The sequence below is a fragment of the Rhopalosiphum padi genome, chromosome 1, assembly GCF_020882245.1.
Source record: "Rhopalosiphum padi isolate XX-2018 chromosome 1, ASM2088224v1, whole genome shotgun sequence".
Taxonomy (NCBI): domain Eukaryota; kingdom Metazoa; phylum Arthropoda; class Insecta; order Hemiptera; family Aphididae; genus Rhopalosiphum; species Rhopalosiphum padi.
Genome location: NC_083597.1, coordinates 91,827,675 through 91,849,364, shown reverse-complemented (window position 1 = coordinate 91,849,364; position 21,690 = coordinate 91,827,675). Strand labels below are relative to the sequence as shown.

General features: G+C 30.7%; 1 protein-coding gene across 6 annotated transcripts in view; it reads left to right on the top strand.

Annotated features, from left to right (window-relative positions):
• The window catches only part of LOC132918247 (semaphorin-2A), a 355,196-nt gene that overhangs the window by 324,235 nt on the left and 9,271 nt on the right, over window positions 1–21,690 (top strand). For 5 of the 6 annotated variants that reach the window (XM_060979390.1, XM_060979387.1, XM_060979388.1 and 2 more), the window contains 3 exons: window positions 4,313–4,375; window positions 18,465–18,572; window positions 18,656–18,926. In XM_060979390.1, the coding sequence (XP_060835373.1) occupies window positions 4,313–4,375; window positions 18,465–18,572; window positions 18,656–18,926 (442 nt within the window). The remainder of the gene's footprint in view (window positions 1–4,312; window positions 4,376–18,464; window positions 18,573–18,655; window positions 18,927–21,690) is intronic. The other variant, XM_060979385.1, reaches the window with a different exon arrangement.

Here is a 21,690-nt window from a genome sequence, read left to right as displayed (position 1 = left end):
AAGAACGGTTTAAATATTATGATAAGACGTGTTAAAAAAAAACCTAATATATACTATAATATATAATTAACGCGGTGCACGAGTGACGGGAACAAAGTGTTAACCGTCGAAACTTTTGTGTTACGGTCTTGAATTTTAATAGGATAACACGTTGCAACAATTCGACGTGAAAACGTATCAAACCGCGACGTTATATCTTAATTTTATCGAAATCGTTATAAATTCTCATCTAATAGAATTTCATTAGGAAACGTCACAGAAAATTTGTAATTATTAGATCAGTTGTGTCATACCGTCAGAACACCTTTTATTTATAATATGGATATGTATTCGTTGTTGCCTCTGTGCACTTTGACTGGTGATGGTATGTGTATGATGTGTATATATAATATAATATTATTCCATTTGGGAATTGGCAACGGAGGTGTTTTATTGCTCTATTCGTATTGTGTTTTCCAATTTCCTGACGGATGAATTGAAGAAGAATATTCAGTTGTTTCTTTCTACCGTGTCTATACGTCGAGTCAAATCCTGTAGCGTTCACCCCGTTTGCCGACAAAGCGGGTTACATATTATCGTCACACCCCCGCAGACATGCATCAATGGTCTCGTGAAAAAGGGGAAAACAGCAGAAGGAATACACATTGGAAGTCGGTTTACCAACTGTGACTAATACAATACATCGTGACATGACGTGTGCCGCACAACGGTGTGAATTTTATTTAATATCATCCCGTACCGGTAGTACACATCACACATACGTATGTATTATTTAGATGTATATTATTATTATTATCATTTTTATGATTGTGCTCGTTGCAGTTTAACCGGCGCTTTAATTCATAAATATATATATATATATATACTTAAATCACATCGTATTATGTTACATAATACAATCCGTTCTAGAATTGTACTATTAATTAATAATGCATTCAATTTAGCTTCGTATAATTCTTTTCGTTTTACAATTTATAAAAATTGCGAATTTCAGACTTAAAATAACTAATTTATGGCAAACTATATAATACAAATCATACGAAATGTTATTATACTTCAATTCCACCTGAAAGTTATATTAATAACATTGCTAAAAGTCTCGATAATGTTTCCGCGAAATATCTCGCATTTTGGTCTTAAATTTGATTCGATCAAAATCCATAATAATAATAATAATAATGTCTTACAGTTCAAATAATCGTTTATAACTTGTATTTTATTAACATTTATGATAATATGAATTCTGGCAAGCTGGAGTGAACGTATACATAAGGCCAAATTGTCGTCATAACGTGCTCCGGGCTCTGCCGTCCTTACACACACGGCCAAACAATTAATTCGGTCGTAAATTGTGTACGTACTTGACATTCCTGACACATTGCCTGCCGCCGCGTTCACGTTGGCGCGTAAAGTTTGTCGAACATTTCAGTACGATATTCCGTCGTGAATTCATTATGTACGCCGCGAAATGCAATAATTAGATTTGATAAAATTTGATTATGGTATATAACGCTGGTTCGCGTGTTTAAAGCGCGTAATTATTCAAATAATACTAGTAACGATAATAATCGAACCACAACAGGCTATGGTGGAAATACTGAAGATGCCTAGATTTCTCAAATTCTTTTTCCTACCGGACGTTTCTCGATTTCGATAAAAATATAAAGAAAAAAAATAATGTACACACTCTTCTTAATGCTGTTTTGAGGGCGGATATTCGTAGATTTCATTTCAATCTTGCGAATTCATCATTTCGGATGTGTAAAAATGTAATTCTGAACAATTCGACGTGCCCGGTATTCGTAAACGTGTGCAGGTAATATAATAATAATATGTTCAACCCGAATCTATCATATGTTTTCTGACGTTTTTCGCTGGGAACTAATACTACAACCCCGGATCTAAGTAAACAAAATCCTTCCTTATCACACGGTTGCCATGCCAATCGACAAACAGGTCTCTCGCGTATTTTTTCTTTTTTTCTATACATATATACAAACACACACATATATATAATATATATGCATATATATATATATGCGTATGAATGTGTTATTATAGGTTATTGTTTGCCCGTCTCGTCGACATGAATTGTTTGTGTGAGTATGTGCGCGTGCGTTTGCCTATATATGCACCAACAGTATTTTATACCCTTTTCAATCCAAATATTTATTTAACCAACTTGATTACCACCATAGCCGCTGCCACCACTACCAACGAATGAATTTAATCAGATGTTTTTGACCGGAAAAACGTAAGTTGTATTATGCCACGGGGACTTTGGGCGTACTGAGTGATATGATAAACATTATTTTCAGTAACGAAAAAAATGAGAAAAAAATTGAAAAACTGAAAATTATATAAATTAAAAAATGTAATGGTTAAATATAGTAAAAACTTATCAATATTTATCTTTTTTTATCCCAACGGCGTTTTAAAAAACATTGCTGTTAGTACATCGTTTTAACGTTGCAGTGGACAAAAAATAATATATATATTATACACATATGTATATAAATATAACGGTTCGTAAGAGTAAATGTTACATGCGTGCGATTTTTAATAAAAATGCATTTCTTATATCGTAGAAATGATGTTTATGAATTTGTATTCGCTAGTATAATACTATATACGGTGTATATAATATCAGTTCACTTACACAAAGATGATGCACGGTTATTATATCGCGAGTTTAGTCGAAATGAATAGTATGATGAGAAAATTTACTCAAGTAAAAATTCCTCCGCGAAAATATTGGTAATAATATATTTTGTTAGAATATATGTCTAAAAAAATAATAAAAAAAATTGTCTATGTCGAATGAATAAAAAAAAATATCCTCCTGTGCATAAATGCAATTGGTAAGCCTATTCAAATTTAAAATATTCAAATTTCTTTACTCTCCGGAACTATATCAGTCCAACTCAAGTGTGGCGTTATATATGACTATGAAAATATATATATATATATATATATATATATAATAAGTAAATATGGTGTCTATAGAAGAAATGGTTGAAAAAACACCACAGTGAAAACAATATTGTGCTGTATTTCTCGGTGACTGGTAAATATTACAGCAAAAGGGTTTTCAGACATAAAACGCCATCCAATTTGTCTTGCAAGCTGGGCCCCAGTCCTGGGCCAACAGTCGGGTGTTTGAGAAAACAGCTTTTAAAAATCACAGACGAAACATGAAAAGATAAAAAGGCAAAAACGTACACAAATGTGTGGAAACCCTGCGGGAAATCAAGTCTCGGATCGATCCGATCGGCCTAGGGAGGTAAAAGAGTAGAGAAATGCATGTAAGGACAGCGAGAGATTAGCGGTGAGGACGGATAAGAACAAGTGGGGCATTTGGAAGCTATTAATGCGACCCTTTTTATTTTTTTGTTCACGTTTCTTCTTCTTCTCCAGCTAGTTGCTTCCATTTTGAATCTGGTAATAGAAAAAAAAAATGAAAAAAAATCCAAACGAAATGGGAGCTAAATTGAAAAAGAGATTTACCTGAGGATTATCGAAAGTGTTGAAGCAGATCCATCTTCGATGAGGAAACCACGTTTATTTTAAACTCTATTCACTACCTAGCATAAACTTTAGGTGCCTAAAAGATTAAGAATAAAACTTACGTCTTTCTGGGTTATACGTCAATCTTAAAACAATGGTATATATACTTATTATAAACAACAAATTACATTATTTAATTAATCATAAGTAATAAATAGCGTTGGAGTCCTGGAGATATAATACAAACGTGTAACTTGAATAGTATTACAAAATTGTAAAAATATTATACTGTCTAAGGTTGAAAACAAACTGTTGAATAAATTTAATCTATTTCTCGCGTTTAAATAATACAGATCGTAGATTATGCGTGAATTAAAATATGGAAAACATTTTGTTTTTGAAATGTAACGTCTTATAATTACTACTGTTTATAAACAAAATATTATATATCGAGTAAAAAAATACTAAAAATATGAGTTAAGTAAAAAATAAATACTATGAATTGTTTACAAATAAATAATTTTAGTTTAAATTTAGTAATAACTGTAAGTGTTTAGAAACAATTTTGTAGTAAAATTATATTATTGGAGCTATCGATTTAATAACAAACATAAAACGATGACATAAATGTTACAATACTGTTTTACGAATGAATAAAAAACAAAACGAATTGCTCCTAATATCTACAAGTTTTATTGCGTAGTGCCTACACTCACATAATACATAATAAAAATACTATTTGTTTTTTATTACCCTATGACATAGATTACACTTTATTAAAGGGATAATTTTTGTTTTGTTTCAGCAGGATTCCATAAATCTGGAACCGTCAAACATTATGAGCTGCACGTCTAAAGGAAAATCTGAGGTAATGTAACAAAAGTGAACTGTTCTTTTATTTTATTATTATGGTTTTTTTTTTATCGTTTAAAAATAATAATAAAATACTTGGTGTTAGACGAAAGAGATCTGAACCGTATTTTACGCAAAACAGGTATACGCGCGCGTTAGGTGGAGACTTTAAGCTTTGTTCTTTTTTACGTCGAGGATGACAGGAGGGAGCAATATGTTTACAATAACAATGGGGAACGAAAGAAAAGACAGAATTATTTCTCTTGCATGTGTGTGTGTGTATGCCCGCGCGTAATGTATATATGTGAGTATAATATCCATGCGCAGAGACAAAGAGTAATAAATATCCCTGTATAGGTCGGACAAAAGAAATTTTCTGAATGCAAAAATCCGGATTAAAAAAAAAACAACAACAAACTGATGTTATAGCGACATACAGAGTGAAATTAACAGTTCTAGAAATAATATAGGTGCATGCGTGCACGTGTATACGTAAATTAAAATCGACTAAACCTCAGTCTGTGTATAACGCACTAGCCGCGTGTATGACTTTGGTTTGGTGCCGTTTTCGCATCGAATTTAATTTGTAAAATAGCTCTTAATGCGTAATCCATTACCGTTAAGCTCGGACGGAAGTCAATAATCCAATTCCGAACCCGGGTTCTTGCGGTTTATTAAATTCTTAACTCTCGGACCACCAAACGACCCCGATCGCGGTACTGGTACTACTCCGACGTGCCCGACCGGTGATTGAATTAAATCTACTAGAGAAGATATACCCGACATTGGCACTGGCCGTCAAAAGCAATTAGCATTTTAATTTAGACTCCGAACAATACCCAGACGCCCTCTGAAGGTTAAATAGGATCGCGAAAGTGGGGAGGGCGCTACTGTTGACAGGAGAGGAGTACGAGGTAGCTGCCACCACCGGCCGACGGTACAGAAGAAGTATAGAGTAGGCACATAATAATATACCATTCAGTCCATTTGACGAAACTCTTTTATTTAAAAAAAAAAAATAAAAACTAATATATATATATGCAATATGCATCAAAATATACATAGAAGAGTTCCGTGTATGTATATATATATATTATATATATTCAAAATAAAGTCACCGCGGAATACACCCGTCAAAAACAGAACAATGTTGTTATCCGCATCGCTATTATGCAAAATAATAATTATAAACACATTTCTGCCCGAGCCATCACGGACATCGATGACAGAGTATATAACCCTTGATTCAGCCAACTATCAAAAACAATAATGGGGTTTACGATATAATAACGGTTTGATAACTCAGTCGAGGAGAGGAGGCCGCTGCCGCTCGTGTCTCGTTAGTCGAACGTAATCCCGCAATGATGGCGGCGGACATATCCCGATCTTTCGATCTTTGAAGAAGTTAATCCAGATGGCCGCCGACAAACTAAAGAATATAATATAAACATTTGATTTTCAAGCAGAATGGCATCTGGTTAATATAAATCAATTACAATAATATAAGAAAAACGGTCCATGTCGTATAATATAAACCATATTCGTGATTAATACTTTATAATGACATTTTTCTTCGGGTTTTCACTTTTCTTTACTGATTTGCTACGTACTCACGCGCCTGTCAATATGATCGTATATTCGGTTTTACTCGTCTAAATATAATTTAAAGTCTACATATGACGGTAATAATATTACCAAATAATAGAATTATTTTTATTTTTATTTTTGTTAAAAATATTCATAACCTATTCTTCAAAACACAATTGACAAATAATATAAATAGGTATTTAGGTAATATTACAATAAAAAACAATGGATATTATATCAAAAAGGAAAACATTCAACGGTAGAACCCAAACGTTTTTCCCTCTTATTTTAAATGAAAATACTTGAATAATTATAAGTATAGAATGTACAGCAAACATAATTTTAATTTATCTTTCTTTTAATTGGCTAATAAAGATTTATCGCAGCATGTGTATTTTATGAGATTAGTGCTATTAATAGATTTGTACGAATTTTACATTTTACTGTTTCAATTTAAGAATAATTTTGGAGCAGGGTTTTATGTATATATATATATATCAATGTGAAGAAGTTATCGTGCAAAATACGAATTTGGGATGACTGTGTAGAATCATATATAGGTACTCCATTAAAGATATAAAATGACTTAAAAGATAACGAAAAAACTACTGTTTTAATCAAACATTTTATTCAAATAATGTATAGTAGTTTCATTCGTAGTTATTATTATATGTGTAGAATTTACTAAGAATTTTTTTTTCTATCACAATATTTTATATGAATGATACATCTCAACTTCAAATTAAAACTACATGCCTTATACCTACTCTTATTTTTACATACTTTTTTTTCGAATATTATACACCTTTTTAAAAACGTACGACCTTAATTGTGAAGTAATTTTATACAAAAACCAGCAGTGTACAAAGTTGTTCAACAAGTTTGTTTAAAACTTTAAACGACTTTCGGTCATCAGTAAATATTTAACGACGAATACTCGTGTTTTAAATCCTTCCATTTTAATATTAGTTTTATACCGTTTTTTTTTTTTTTTTATTGAAAACAAATTTTGTTTGCGCTTATAAACATCATAATACTGTTCGATTTCGAAAACTACCTTTTACTTATTATGCGCTTAAAGACTTTAAACAAATTAAATTACTTTTAAATTTTAATTGATATTGAGCAAAACAGTAATTCGTGCAACTTCAAAAGTGAGTGAAACAATATTGAGAAAATCTAAAACTTCTGAAAAATCGTCTGACTTGATTCGTTCAACTTGCACGCTCATCAGTATTAGTGTTAAAAGTGTGTTTCAAAATTCCTGTTCGTTGATGACACGGATATAGTTTGCTATTTTCAACACCATTTCATTTTTATCCCACCGACAGGCTATTGTATTCTTTGTGTTTGAAAAAATTATTAATAATAATAATAATAAAAAAGTATTGTTGCCGTTGTTATGAAAGTGTCCACAAGTTTAAGACGCGAGTGCAACCCCGGTGTAATAGAAATGGCCAATAAAATTGTGCGTGCTGTATATGCGAACTTGGGAAATTGGTAAAGTTTGTGCGGGCTTATGCGTTATATTTGAGGTTAATACGAAACTTACCGGCGGCGTTTACTGTACGTGAAATGTCCTCCTCGAAGGTGTATAATAATAGTGTCCCGGTTCCCCCAAGTCATTTTATGTGTACCTACCACTAGATATATAGATATTCAGCTAGACCGTTAAAACGTTACCATTTATTATAATATATATATATATATATATATGTTTCAAAATTTAATTTTAACCTCTTCCTACTGTTTACGAACACTTACGACAATCGTAACTTTTAAATAAATTTTTTAAAATGTGGAAAAAAACTATCATACTTTAGGTATCTAAATGGTTTTTTTTTTAATTTATCGACGGTATAAAACACAATATTATATTTATAATTATGTCATGCGTGATTAATCTCATATTAGTTTTAAGTTATTAAAGTATCAAATTATTTAAGTGTATAATATGTATTAACTATATTATGAATACCTGCTATAATGTATCCAAACACAGACGGTTATTATATTTTCTAATTACTCATCACTTTACATAAGTGTGTTATGAGTTTTTTGACGTACGTTCGATCGATCATGACCGCTTTTAATGTTATTAAAAATATTTTTATTTAATGTAACGGGTTACCATCTCAAAAATTACATATTTGAATGGTTTATTGCAAACGTCGCGCGTCGGGTTAGAATAATGAATTATAATCCACTAAACATCATCACACGTTTGCCGTTCAACTTCCTTACCCGTTTCGCGTTTTGTAATAATTACATCGGGTACTACTCATTATACTCAGTTTTTTGGGGTAATCGTTTGTTTCCCTAGTATGTAATCTAATATGTAATACAAGTTTCAAATATAATGACATTTTTACCCTAAACTTGATATAAGTATTTTATATTAGACTATTGTATAACTATAACTTTGGGATTCGATTCATTCCTTTTCGAAAGGTGGTACGGCCTCAATTTTATTTCTTTTTTTTTCACAAAGTAAACCTCATTGTGTCGGAAATCTAACTTCCACCGCCCTCAACCTGATATTGGATAATTTACCCCCGAATCGTTACGGTCTGACACCGTAACGATTACGAACAACACATTTCCTTTTTATATTTTTTCTTTTTACTTTTCTGTGTATACATCACGTATGTGTTTATTGTGGCACAAGGCCATGACGGTTCATTGTTGGATGTATAGTACATACGCCGTCGTGCACACCGGTAAACAATAAAAGTGGGGTGCGAAGAAAACACTGAAGGTAGACAAGTATAAGGTAGGTGTTGTTCAACGGTTCGGCACATTCGAGGTCTAATGAAAATTTAAAGAAAAATAAGGTCAACAAATTTATAATATTGATTTGAATTACCTTTTGATTTACAACAAAATAAAATTCTCAAAACTTTATACGTGCACTGAGTAAAAAATTAAATATTACCTATCCAATTATTGTTATATATATATTATTATATGAACCATTAATAATTAAATTTCCTCATTACTTCACCTAAACTCTCTTACTCTTTCACATATATATATATATGTGTGTGTGTGTGTGTGTGTGTGTGTGTGTGTGTGTGTGTACTAGTATACTACGTGTAAGCCTTTTTTGATTAATTTAACTCGTCGCTGTGGAATCAGATTAAAATACCTACAGAATTTATTAAAAACGCGATATTCCACGCTGCCTGTGTTATGATGAAATATTGCATTAACATTATTATTATTACAACTACTACTACACGCACTACTAATACAGCTACCATGTATACACTATACAGTACCAATATTGAAAACAGATTATTCAGCAGAATTAATAATTCATTTTACATCTATACTATACAATAATATAACCTAATAATATATAGCCCAAGTGATTACATCAGTATTACACGTACCTACCTATCTTTTTTCAGATATGTTTTAAAATCAAATTCATACTATACATTTTTAACTAAAAATAACTATATTTACAAAGCTTTTAAATTTAATGTGTTTGTTTAATTTTTCCGTTTCTCTCTATTGTATACATTACTTTCAAAACATTTTTTTTTTTTTACTTATCATTTTTATGGATACTCTCGTATGCTTATAATAATTAATATGTCTTTATTAAATCTAAACAATATAGTAGCAGTGCTACATCATTCAAATACTCTATAGTAATATTATATTATCTGGCTATATTTAGTGACCTAAAATAGTCCAAACAGTACAGTATTAATTACTGTAAAACTTTCATATCAAAAAGTCTCAAAGAGCAACAAAATAAATTTATATCATGAAGAATTTTTTTAATCAGACTATTCAGACTTAAATAAATTTGGTTCCAATTTCGTTATTATTCTCAAAAATATTTCGTTAAACATAAAATTGCATTAACTGAAAATTCGTTATATGGAAGTTTCATTTTATATGTTAAAATAAAATATCCAAATCATTTGTATAAAAATGTGTTAACTTTCATAATTAGTAAAATACTATTAGTGTAGCATACAGGTTGATAATGTTTTATTTCAACTCTAAAACATATATTAAGAAAGGTTCATCTTCTGATTTTCGCTGCATAGAAATTTTTTTATATGATATTTAAACACTTGAGAAAAATTCATTTTTTTACACATTTGAACTAATTTTATAACATTCGAAAAATTTTATACTTTTAAGTTCTAGTTATAATAATTTGGGGATTTCTAGTTAGTTATAATAGTAACTAAATCAATTAAAAATATGACCATGTATATACGTTAGTATTTATTCAAGTGGTGAAGTGCTCCTAATGAACATTGTTGACCATGCGTTAATTCTCTGATCCTTTAATGATTCTCTATTGTATTCTCTATTACAGTGTCTAAATTACTTTTTATTTTATTAAATTACCTTATTCTTAACAAAATGGGGAAAAAAAAATAATGAACCTCAATTCGGTGTTATGCAAGAAGGACATTTTACAATATATATTTATTTATTTATTTTTTGTAGATATTATAAGAGAAGAAATGTTTTTAAATTTTACTATAAGATACTAAACCTATGTAACTGAATTTATTTACATAATATTTTCCATTAAGATAGAATTATTTAAAGATATAGTGATGATAGAATTAGCGATTATCTTAGTGACTGAAGTAAGAAACCCGTCATCAACACAGTTAAATTTATTTCCTGTCGGAGAATAAAATTATATAAACATCGTTGAATACACTTAAAATAATTATTTGATGACAGAAACAATAATATAGTGGCTTTTTCATCTGTTTTATATCATGACACGAAATTATAAAATAAGTGTTTATTTTTCTTTTATGACTATTACTTGTGGAATCATATACTTCGTTTTATAAATCACCGACAACTTAATTTAACTGTCTTTTAATACAAACACTATTAATTATATAAAAATCACTTAAAAGATTGTTTATCTTATATTTAAGTTAAAAAGCATTTAAATCACTGATATATATAACAACTGTAATATTTTTCATATTTCATACAATTTACAGTATTCGCGTCATAAAATATTAGTATAGTCAAAATAATAATTTAACGTTAAAATAATGTCTTTTAATTATTACATATATAATATATATTAATAATCATTCATACGCAAATGCTGTGTTCATTTTTGAGTCAAAACATGTTTGTATACGACGCATAGATATATTTTTCATCCAAATTCCCAAAACTAAATTAAATAATTTTGTTGTTAAAAGTTTTTAATATCGATTTCTTATTAAAACTACTTTATAATAAACCTTATAATGTTAATCGTATCAAAATATTTACTAACTACAGTTAAATTAATTTCATTTCCGTATCGCTAAAATTTTGTAATATCTATAGCATACAATATATTGAATTATTTTATTATTTTCATATACTTAGTAATAAAATCCATCATGAAATATTAAAATCAATTGTATACAAACTTCCAGTTCTGTGTAAATCTACAATTTATAATTTAATCAAATAATAATAAATTCATATTACGCCAATCTTCAAAATTATGAAAATTATTTCATTATTTTATACTAACTTGATTTAGAATAAAATCGAAGTACGATGCGTTAATAAAAAAAATCCAAATGGTCTTATCCATGATAATATTTGCCGCGATTTTACATATAATAATGCTAGCTGAACTCATACCGGTGTGACGATCTATATAATACTCGTATAACTCGTATAAGAGTGCATGGTGCATCCATCATGTTCTAAAATACTTTTACATTTTTATTTGAAATTGAAAAAGAAACACTGAACATATACTTTGTTATTACCTTTTTATGAAATATGATATTATATTCCTTTCTATTTACGAACCATAAAATAAGTTGGTGTAATATCATCTCTCGTGTATAGAAAATTTAAAAAGTTTCAGTAAAACCATATAATAAATTCATTAGAAAAATACGCTGTTTTATCGCTAACTCGAGCTTAACTTTTTCCATTTAAACTGACGGTTAAATCAATATTGTAATACCTACAAAGATAACAAAAACTGAAAGTATTTAATTTAAGAGTACAAAATACATAGTTTCTTTAGTATGGTTTTCGTTTGACTAAATGTTACAAAACGATTAATTTGTCACTGATGCAAGTTTTGTATTAAACTAAATCAAAACAACGCGGGACATAAACGTGTGAAAGTGTAAACCCTACCTGTATGTCTATACCAACTTTACGCCCACAAAACACAGTTTAATTTTCCACTGCTTGTTGCATTTGCTAAAATTAGATATGTGATGAAAATTCGTTTAGTTTAAGTCAATCTACAATTATTCGTAAGTTCCAAAATGTATAATAAATTAGTAAACCAATTTTATTTTATTTTAAAACGTCCATTTCGTTCTATAGTATATTAAACGTAATATGTGATTTTTCTTTTTCATACTCTTATTAATAATATCCTATGAGTATGCATATACGAATATATTATGTTCCATTCATTGTTTATCGGTAATTTACATTCTCAGTGTAAAATACCTATTCATATAGGTATTAACCCGTTAGGTATGCATAGAAACTTGCTTTAACCCAAACTTCATCATTATTTTAATATTTTTATATGATATGAAAATAAAATAGATTTTTATAGTATAATTATCTATATTTATATGACGTAGTCGCACCATGACTGACCCGCGGGGCTTTTTGACAAGCTAAAAGACGACTGCGCTACGGTTATGTGTACAATTATATCATAATGATATATTTATGAGCACATGGGACGGCGTAGTACCTATATAATATGTACATACTATATATATAAATATTATGTATGCATATTGTATACGCAGACGTGCGGGAACCCGAAATCTACTGAGGTACCGGCTATGATAATATTATAATAATATCGACGTTCGTAATGATAAACGTTTCCGCATATAATAATAATATATTATAATATCGTTTCGCTGCCGTTGCAGTTGAACGCAAAATTCGGCCGACTGAAAACCCCCCGGCGTAACGGCTACAATTTCCTGACCCCGCGCGGCGGTCGCATATATCTAATATACGTACCTACCAACCCCTATATACCACACACACTCCCGACATATTATTATATAATATATATGTAGCTATATTATTATTATTATTACTATATCCATCGGATTTCAATATTGGTCACACACGTACGCAAGCACTCCGGCCGAGTCCCCGGGCGATGGTAAATAATAAAGATTTGGATATCGCATCCTGTTATGACCGCACGCAGCAACGCTGCCAAGGCGCTTTGTCATCCGTTTTCGACACAAACGCCCATCATTCATACAAACACAAACGTTTTGAATACGGTTTCCGATTGTAATCGCGAAATCCCTCCACATCCACCACCGCCGTCGACGTCGTCGTTCACTCCTAAATTATAATTTACGGGGAGATGTGTGCGTATTTGCTGTTCGACGTCCGCACATATGCTAAAATGCGCACGGTATATACATATATCACCTATGTCCTATATACGTACGTGAGCCAATTGTAATTTAGCGACGGGTCCCGGCTGGTGACTAGGCCACAGAAGTGTGTGTGTGTGTGGGTATGTGTGGTGAACACGATGGAGGAGAGTGCGTGAGTGTATGTGTTTGTGTGTGCGCGCGCGAGAGAAAGCAATGATAATAATTTTCCGAGTTATTATTTACGATTGCCCGGCCGGACCCCGAGGTCGTATATTATTCAGTAGAGGTCAAAACGTTATTGAAATTTTCCGTTTTTGCCGCCAAAAATATTCCCCCGTGCGACCACCAAACAGGCAATAATAATAATAAAAAACATCATCGTATATATTATATTTTATTCGTACCTTCCTTGCATTATGTAAAAAAACACACCGAAATTTATTGAACGACGAACAAATTAAAAATATGTTTACCAAATATGAAAACGATATTCCGTATTAGTATTCAACCGGGTATAGTACGACTTTTTTAACAGATTTATATTTTTTTTTCCGCTTATTCCTTATCAATTCTACATTATTATATTATTATTATTTTGGTTTCATCCATCATATTGACATAATTGAATCAAGTACATAATAATATATTACGATGGATAATAGTTCAGAATGGGTATTTTTATTCGTTACATTTGAACTCCTTTATTATAATGAGTACAATATACATAAATAACACATATTATATACGGTTATACAAATATTTATGTATATATTAACATATATGAAGACATTTATTTTTATGTATATACTTGAGATGAATGTGAGTATTTTATAACCCATAAAATATTTTACTTATCTATCGTGAATGCATCAAATTAATTAGTCGAGTAGAAATATGTTTTTCACCTATTATCAACATTTTTATATTACTTATCATTTATAATATTATCATCTAATTGAATACCACCATTCTTCTGACATATTTATTTGTTCGGATTTGTTATTACCTACTCGTTTTAATAAAATGAAATAAAAACTACTCGTTTTCATCATCAAAATAAAGCCGCTGTGAATACCATGCCACGTTTTGTATTATACTTAAAGTCACTAAAGATTTTGTAGTTCTTACAGAATACATCATTTATATGGACAAATAATTATTTTCAGCAAAAATATCTTTTTAAATTGTCATACAAAAAATGAAGATAATAAAATGTGCTTTAGAAATTAGAACCAAAAAAAAATAGTATTATAAAAAAAAACTTTACGCTTCTTTTTTCTTTGATAGATAAAATAAAACGAAATCGAATAGCCGTTAAATTATTTTTGAAAATTTCACTTATACTTTATGCGCTTACAGTGTTAATGGTATAGCCATTGGAAAGGTACAAAAAGCCATCTCCAACCATCAATGCGATAGGAGTTTCCATTCAGGTGGAAAAAAAGCATGTCTAAACGAAAATGTTTAATTACATACTTCTTTTGTAGTGTTGCTGACTACAACTTACTGTTGATGAAAAAAAGGTAGGAAAATAAATGACTTTTTGAAATGGAAACACCAGAAATAGGTAACGACGGCCATTAGTTGATTGCAAAAAATATTTAACGCAGATATTGTAATTTGACATTTTTCGGATCACTTTTTACGTCATTACTTTAATATATTTTTAATTGTCATCGAAATAATTTTTACATGTCTACCGATATAGACAATTAGGGTTTTTACCATTTTTTTTTTATTATTATTATCTGCCTTTCTAGTTAAAGTATATATTATTATTTCTATTTGCATAATATCGTTTGGGTGACTAAATCTCCAATATTTGTATACTCCTTGCATTTATATGCTAACAACCATGTACACTGTACTTTGGCTGTCTTTCACTGTGTATTATATTTACTTAAAATAAATAAAGCAAGTAAATAAGTAAAAATGGGGACTTTATTTTCTTATAAATGAAAGAAAAATAATAATAACACTCATGCACACTATTTGGCTACTGTATATTTGAATATCTGTACATTTATATATTATACACCCATATCATATATATGATAAATATAAATATAATATAATTTACAGCAAGGAACTCTAAATACGGTTTAACGTTATAGTAACCAAGACTACAAACAATTATTTTAATAATAATATTTCAAATTTTAATAAATGTCCACCCCCTCTCCACAATAATTTTAAATAGAACTGAACATTTTCAATATTGATCTCCTATAATAATATAAACTAAATACAATTTTTTACGAGCAACTTCGATTGAAGTTTATGATCGAAACATTTATTCTACTAGAAAAAATCTTAAGACAATATCGTTGTAAAAGCAATACATTTATAACTATGCTCAGAATCTAAAATTATTTTCAGACCTTTGTAAAATTATGATGAAATAAAATAATGAACGATTCTTCTCCCTTTTCAATTATATCATATCCGTACTCGTCTCTAAATAATTTTGGTCAACAATGTTAAAGTGTATAACAGATTAATCCGAGTTAATTAAAAAAAAAAAAAAAAAAATAGTCCTAATATAAAGTGAGCAGTATAGAACTACGTTGTATTTATAATATTTAAAAATCAATGCATATAAGTGGCGTGTAAAATCGAGGCTAGCGAGGTATGCGATTAACTAAAGCGCTTTCCCGGTGTGTATAAAACTGAAAAATTAAAGCCAGTAATAATAATATAATTAAGATGAAAATGTATGAGCTAGAATTGTATGCGAAATTACAACGTGCTGCTCACCGTATATAAATATTATACGAAAACAAATAACATCTAGTTGAACACACACAATACATTTCTTTGTCATTTTGCCGTAAGCCCGCTGATATCGTCATATAATGATTGACAATATTATTGAATAGGAAGGGGAGGGTGACCACGATGTCACATTGTCGCCGAAAACACTTTTCCTGACTTGTATATATAGACAGCAATATTACAAAACACGAAATTATATCTGACGCCGCTTTTATCGATCAACAGAACATGAAAATATAATAACGCTGCACGCAGAGTACATGTGTATTATATACATAGATATTTTATATATTATACTTGTATAACTTTTTTTTAACGCTCACCCCACACGTTTTACCACCATCGCACGCCACTGATATAAATATATACGAAACGTTATCAATAACGAAGTTACGCGGCTGAAACCGCCCATTATTGTGTTTAACTCTGGTCTATAGATGTGTATACCTATATATATATTGCCATTTCCCCGGAGAGACTTGGCGCGTCTCGTCACAGTGGTCGACGCGCACGGAAATTTACTGAATAATAAAATATATGACGTAGGCATATATATATTTTTATATTATCATATGTGTTCCCGAGCACAGACGAGGGTACTTTCACCGATTTCTGTTTTCGTATACCTATTTAAATAATAATATCATAATATTGTTTGTTTCGGCGAATCTCGTATTGTGAAAGAAAATTATTATACGGGGGCATGTGTATGATATGTGTGACAAACGCGTTGGCGCATATTTTTACTTATTTTTTAGGAACGGTGTCTATTTCACCGCTGCATCTAGGTAATCTGGTAAATAAATCATTACAGTGCATTATCCCTCATACTCATCTGATTAACGAATATATTCTAAAATATAATATATAATATTTAATATTACGCATTACCTACCTAAAATATCACATCAATATTCCTCGCTAATTTTTATTAAAGTTATGCTATCGAGAAGTTTTTTGTTTGTTTGTTTATTTTTTCTTGATAGCACTTTGTTTTACAACAACTCAATTTATGAAATGTAAATGTTTGACTCGAATTATAATAATATCTATGACACGAAAGTTTTTAAAATACCACCTATTATTGATAAAATATTATTATTGTCAATTTAAATTTTAAAAATGTGTTAAAATATTCATATTGGACAACGTTTGTAAAAATAATAAGGTTGAAAATATTTACTATCAAAACACGAGGACCTCATAATTTTATTTCTATATTTCTAAAAATATATTTCCAAACATTCTAATGTAAATTATTATTTATGTTTGTTGTAATAAATTACTGAAATGTTATTAAATGTAGGTTAGATGTATCACGCAATAAAATAAGTTAATGATATGTTATTGAACAAAAATAACACAATGTGATAGATATTCTATATAGTCAGATTTAAAAGTATTATAACACATGTAGCGTTTTAAAAAATATCATCACTCCTTCCATAGTAAAATAATAATATATAATCTCATTGGAGAGAATATGTCTGTTTAAAAAATTAAAAAATAATCATAATAATAACGATAATGGCGTAAAAGCTTTTGAAAACTCACACTAATATGTTAAGTAAAAAATCGACATCTTTTTGTTTTGAACTCGGAGAACTATTATAATAAGGACTTTTTTTAATTTTCTTAAAACAAAAACCTATTTTCCAAGTGACACTAAATACTTTTAATGTAATTATTATTTTTAAAGTATTCAAAATTATGGACATTATATAATATTGTGCTATATTAAATACAAAATGTCTAAATTATCAATGTTAAAATACTATTTTTATTACCTGTTATAGCTAGTAATAATATTGATCCAAACACGTATATAATTACGACAGGAAATTATATTTATAAAAGAAACTAAAAATAGCGAATTAAATGATAATAATAATTAATAACGTATACATTTCACGGAATTAGAGCGATCGAAAAAATAAGAAGGAAAAAACTCTAGAGTTGTCAACATAATAATTATGCAGTCTAGTCTAACCACCCCAATCGAACAAAGTGGCTGCGACACACTATTCGTGATCCACGTTCGAAGAAACAACCCAACGTCGGTCCTTTACCATTTGTCTTCCTTTCTTCTCATCCACTAGATTCACTCGCTTAATTCCCGTCATGTTTATGAAACTTTCGGTTTCCTTTAATACATCTGAATAAACTTTTGTTCATTTGTTGTTCTACTCTGCACTTGACCCAAAGACAATTTAATTAGGCAACGCTATCGCTGTGATTCGTCTCTCCGGTATAACATTTATCAAAGTCTTTCGAGCCCTTGATTTCGCGCGGCTAGTTGTATTTTAATTTAAAATGTATAAATATTTTTTTTTTTTGCTTCCATAGAATTTTGATTGCCGAAATCACATCCGAGTCATCCAGTCGATCGGTGACGGTAGCCGAATATACATTTGTGGCACAAACGCGCACAATCCAAAAGATTACGTGATATACGTGAGTATATACCAACAGTTATCTAATTTATAACACTTTTATCACTATCTAATTTTTGCAATTTTGTTATTTTTTACTCGCAGTCCAACTTAACACATCTTCCTAGACACGAGTACGTGCCCGGCGTGGGTCTGGGCACGGCCAAATGCCCGTACGATCCGCTGGACAACTCGACAGCCATTTGGTCAGAAAAGGGCAATCCGGGGCAATTACCGGCTTTGTACAGTGGTACCAACGCGGAGTTCACCAAAGCAGACACAGTTATTTTTCGGACGGACCTGTACAATTTGACCACGGGGCGCAAAGAATTCGCGTTCAAGAGGACTCTCAAATATGACTCCAACTGGCTCGATAGTAAGTATATATAAACGTATTATGGCCATATTTATTCGCGATAAATTATGCCATATTATCTAATTCTAATATTATAATATCACGAAAACAACGAAAAGATCTATAGGCAACCAAGAAATTCACTACCGTGCACATGTATATTGAACTCTGGTCGAGTCGTAATATTCGTATCATCATATAATATTGTATAAAATTGTGATAATAATAGTATATTTACTGCATTTATGTCGATCGCTTTTAAACACCTATACCCCGTTATAATATATTGTGTTTATGCGTATAATATATAAGCCAATACGCGAGTTGGCCGACGCTATTACGACGCGCATTGGGGTTTAAGTTTTTTTCCTATATATATTATGATATGTAAATGACTGGCACGCGTATATACTTACGGTGCTTCACTGCCTTTGTGGTCGTGTACCGGCTTATGAGAGGGGGGAGAGAGACCTACACTATTTTGAAACGCAAACACGTATACCGGCTGGGGATAAAACGCCCGCAGTGACTTTTCCTGGGATTCTGAGAGGGCGAAGAAGTTTGAGTCGAGAAGAGAGAGTACGAAAGAGAAAACGAAACGGAGAAAAAGTCGAAAACGTCTCTAGAACCCTACCAACCGACCGACCACGTCTGGTATATAATATATAATATAAGCGTGTGTACGTTGTGTGCTCGCGTGGTAATGCGGGCTCTCTCGGGTCTCCGCGGCCGTGTGTATAATCCGTCGCCGCGGATAACTGACAAGACGTGACAGCGTGCAGCGGGTGATAAATTGCTCAGCGGCGGCGTCGGCTGACAACGACCACGACGAACGTCGCTTTTTACCCATTTTAAGGGGGGGGCGAAAAGCGTGCGTGCCCGTCTTTCCGGGCACCGGTTGATTCGGCCCACAATAACGTCCAGCAGAATATATATATATAATATTTTAAACAGAAATCCACAAACGTTTTGTTCCCTCGTGCGGTGTGTCCCTCGAGTAGTACGAGGAAATTGAAAAATGGTACTGTATAATTTCTCGGCTTTTTTCTCGATTTCTGATTGTCTCGAACACGACTCAAGAGCGACAGACAATTACAAGGGGGATCGCGCTAAGTTCCCAAAACAATTCGCCACATCACAATGGACGGAAGACGAATATAAACCCGTGACATATTATACTTTTTATTGCGTAAAAATGGTCAATTTAATCAATTGGTAGATAACATTGTTTTATATAGAAAAAACAACGTTAATAGAGAATATTTTACGACCAATGGCCAACAAATATATACCTATATTGTATATAAACTATATATTTATTTAAAAAATAATAATATTTATTGAAAAATTATGAAATATTTATGAATATATGTATTTATTTGCTAGATAACTTTAAAATATAACTTGGACATTATTCGCCTTCAATATGTTACCTTTGGATGTATATAATAAAGGGTTTTTATGTATAGAATGTATAAATAGACCTTTTATAACACAGCTGAGAAATAAAATATCGAGTTCATAAAAGTTTGATAAAGCACTATTCCTTAAAACCAAAGTAAACCACATCGACTCGAATACTTTTTTTAAATTTCCCGAAGTAAAATTGTTTTGCACTAACAACGGTCGTCTACAAGTTATTTCATTCTTCCTCTTCCACTGTATTTAATTGGAGTTAAAACCCACTAAATTAGGGACACGTTTTTCGAATTATCCCATAAACGTGATAATGAAAGTCTTAATACCCTTCAGGCCAAAAGAGGATTTTCGAAACATAATAGTTATAGTTATCGTCTAACAATAATGATGGCTAAGCGGAAGTTTTAGATGTACATGAACTTATTAAAAATGTATCAGACTTAGATTAAATGTAGCTATCAGTTTACCTTGGTCAATACTTAATTCAAAAGCCTCTTGTAGATTATGAGTAGTTACTTATGTAAGTGCTCGGAGAGAGAGAAGCAAAATCGAGGTGAGACGACTATTAAAGTTAATCTTCACATAAAAGTGGTTTTTCAACGACGATAAAATTCGACTGAAAAATCAATTGAGACACGCAGTACCTATAGTCTTTACTATTTTGTACGTGTAACAACATAATACCTACTAAATAATCAATATACAAATTATTAAACTAATTCTAAACTAAATTGTTTACTTTAGGTACCTATCTACTGTAAAAAAAAAAACAAATTAAATAAAATGGAATTATAGTGAAACGCGAAGTAAACACGCCAGTTGCCAAATATTTTAATAAAATGAAGTCAGCTATTACAACGTAGGTACGACCAATACTAGGGTTTATCGATTCGTCTATTTAGACAAATGGAAAACAAGTCTGTAAAAACTAAAAAGGGCTAAACTTTAATCATGACTGAGAAAATTATCAATTTCTAAAGGGGTTCACAAAAATAATGATGAAAACTATCAAAAAATGTTTACGACTGTTAAACATATATTTCAAAACATTCATTTGACGATATTAGTTATTTAAAAATGTCTGACAGACGTAAAACATAAAATTTCAATTTTTAATTAATTCAACACATCAGTTAGGAAATAAAAAAATAATAGTATGTGCAAAAGTCCAAAACCACAAAGTTTTCGCTTGAATGAGTTATACCGTCGAAACGGAAAACAAACTATTTCAATTCAAAGATTATCATGGAAAAACTGTTTTATTTATTGTTCCGTACCACTGACGAGTCTTCAATTCAAGAGGGGTAAAAAGTTACTATTACCAACGCTCGAGTATTTTTTCAAACCGAATGGACATATTTTGGCT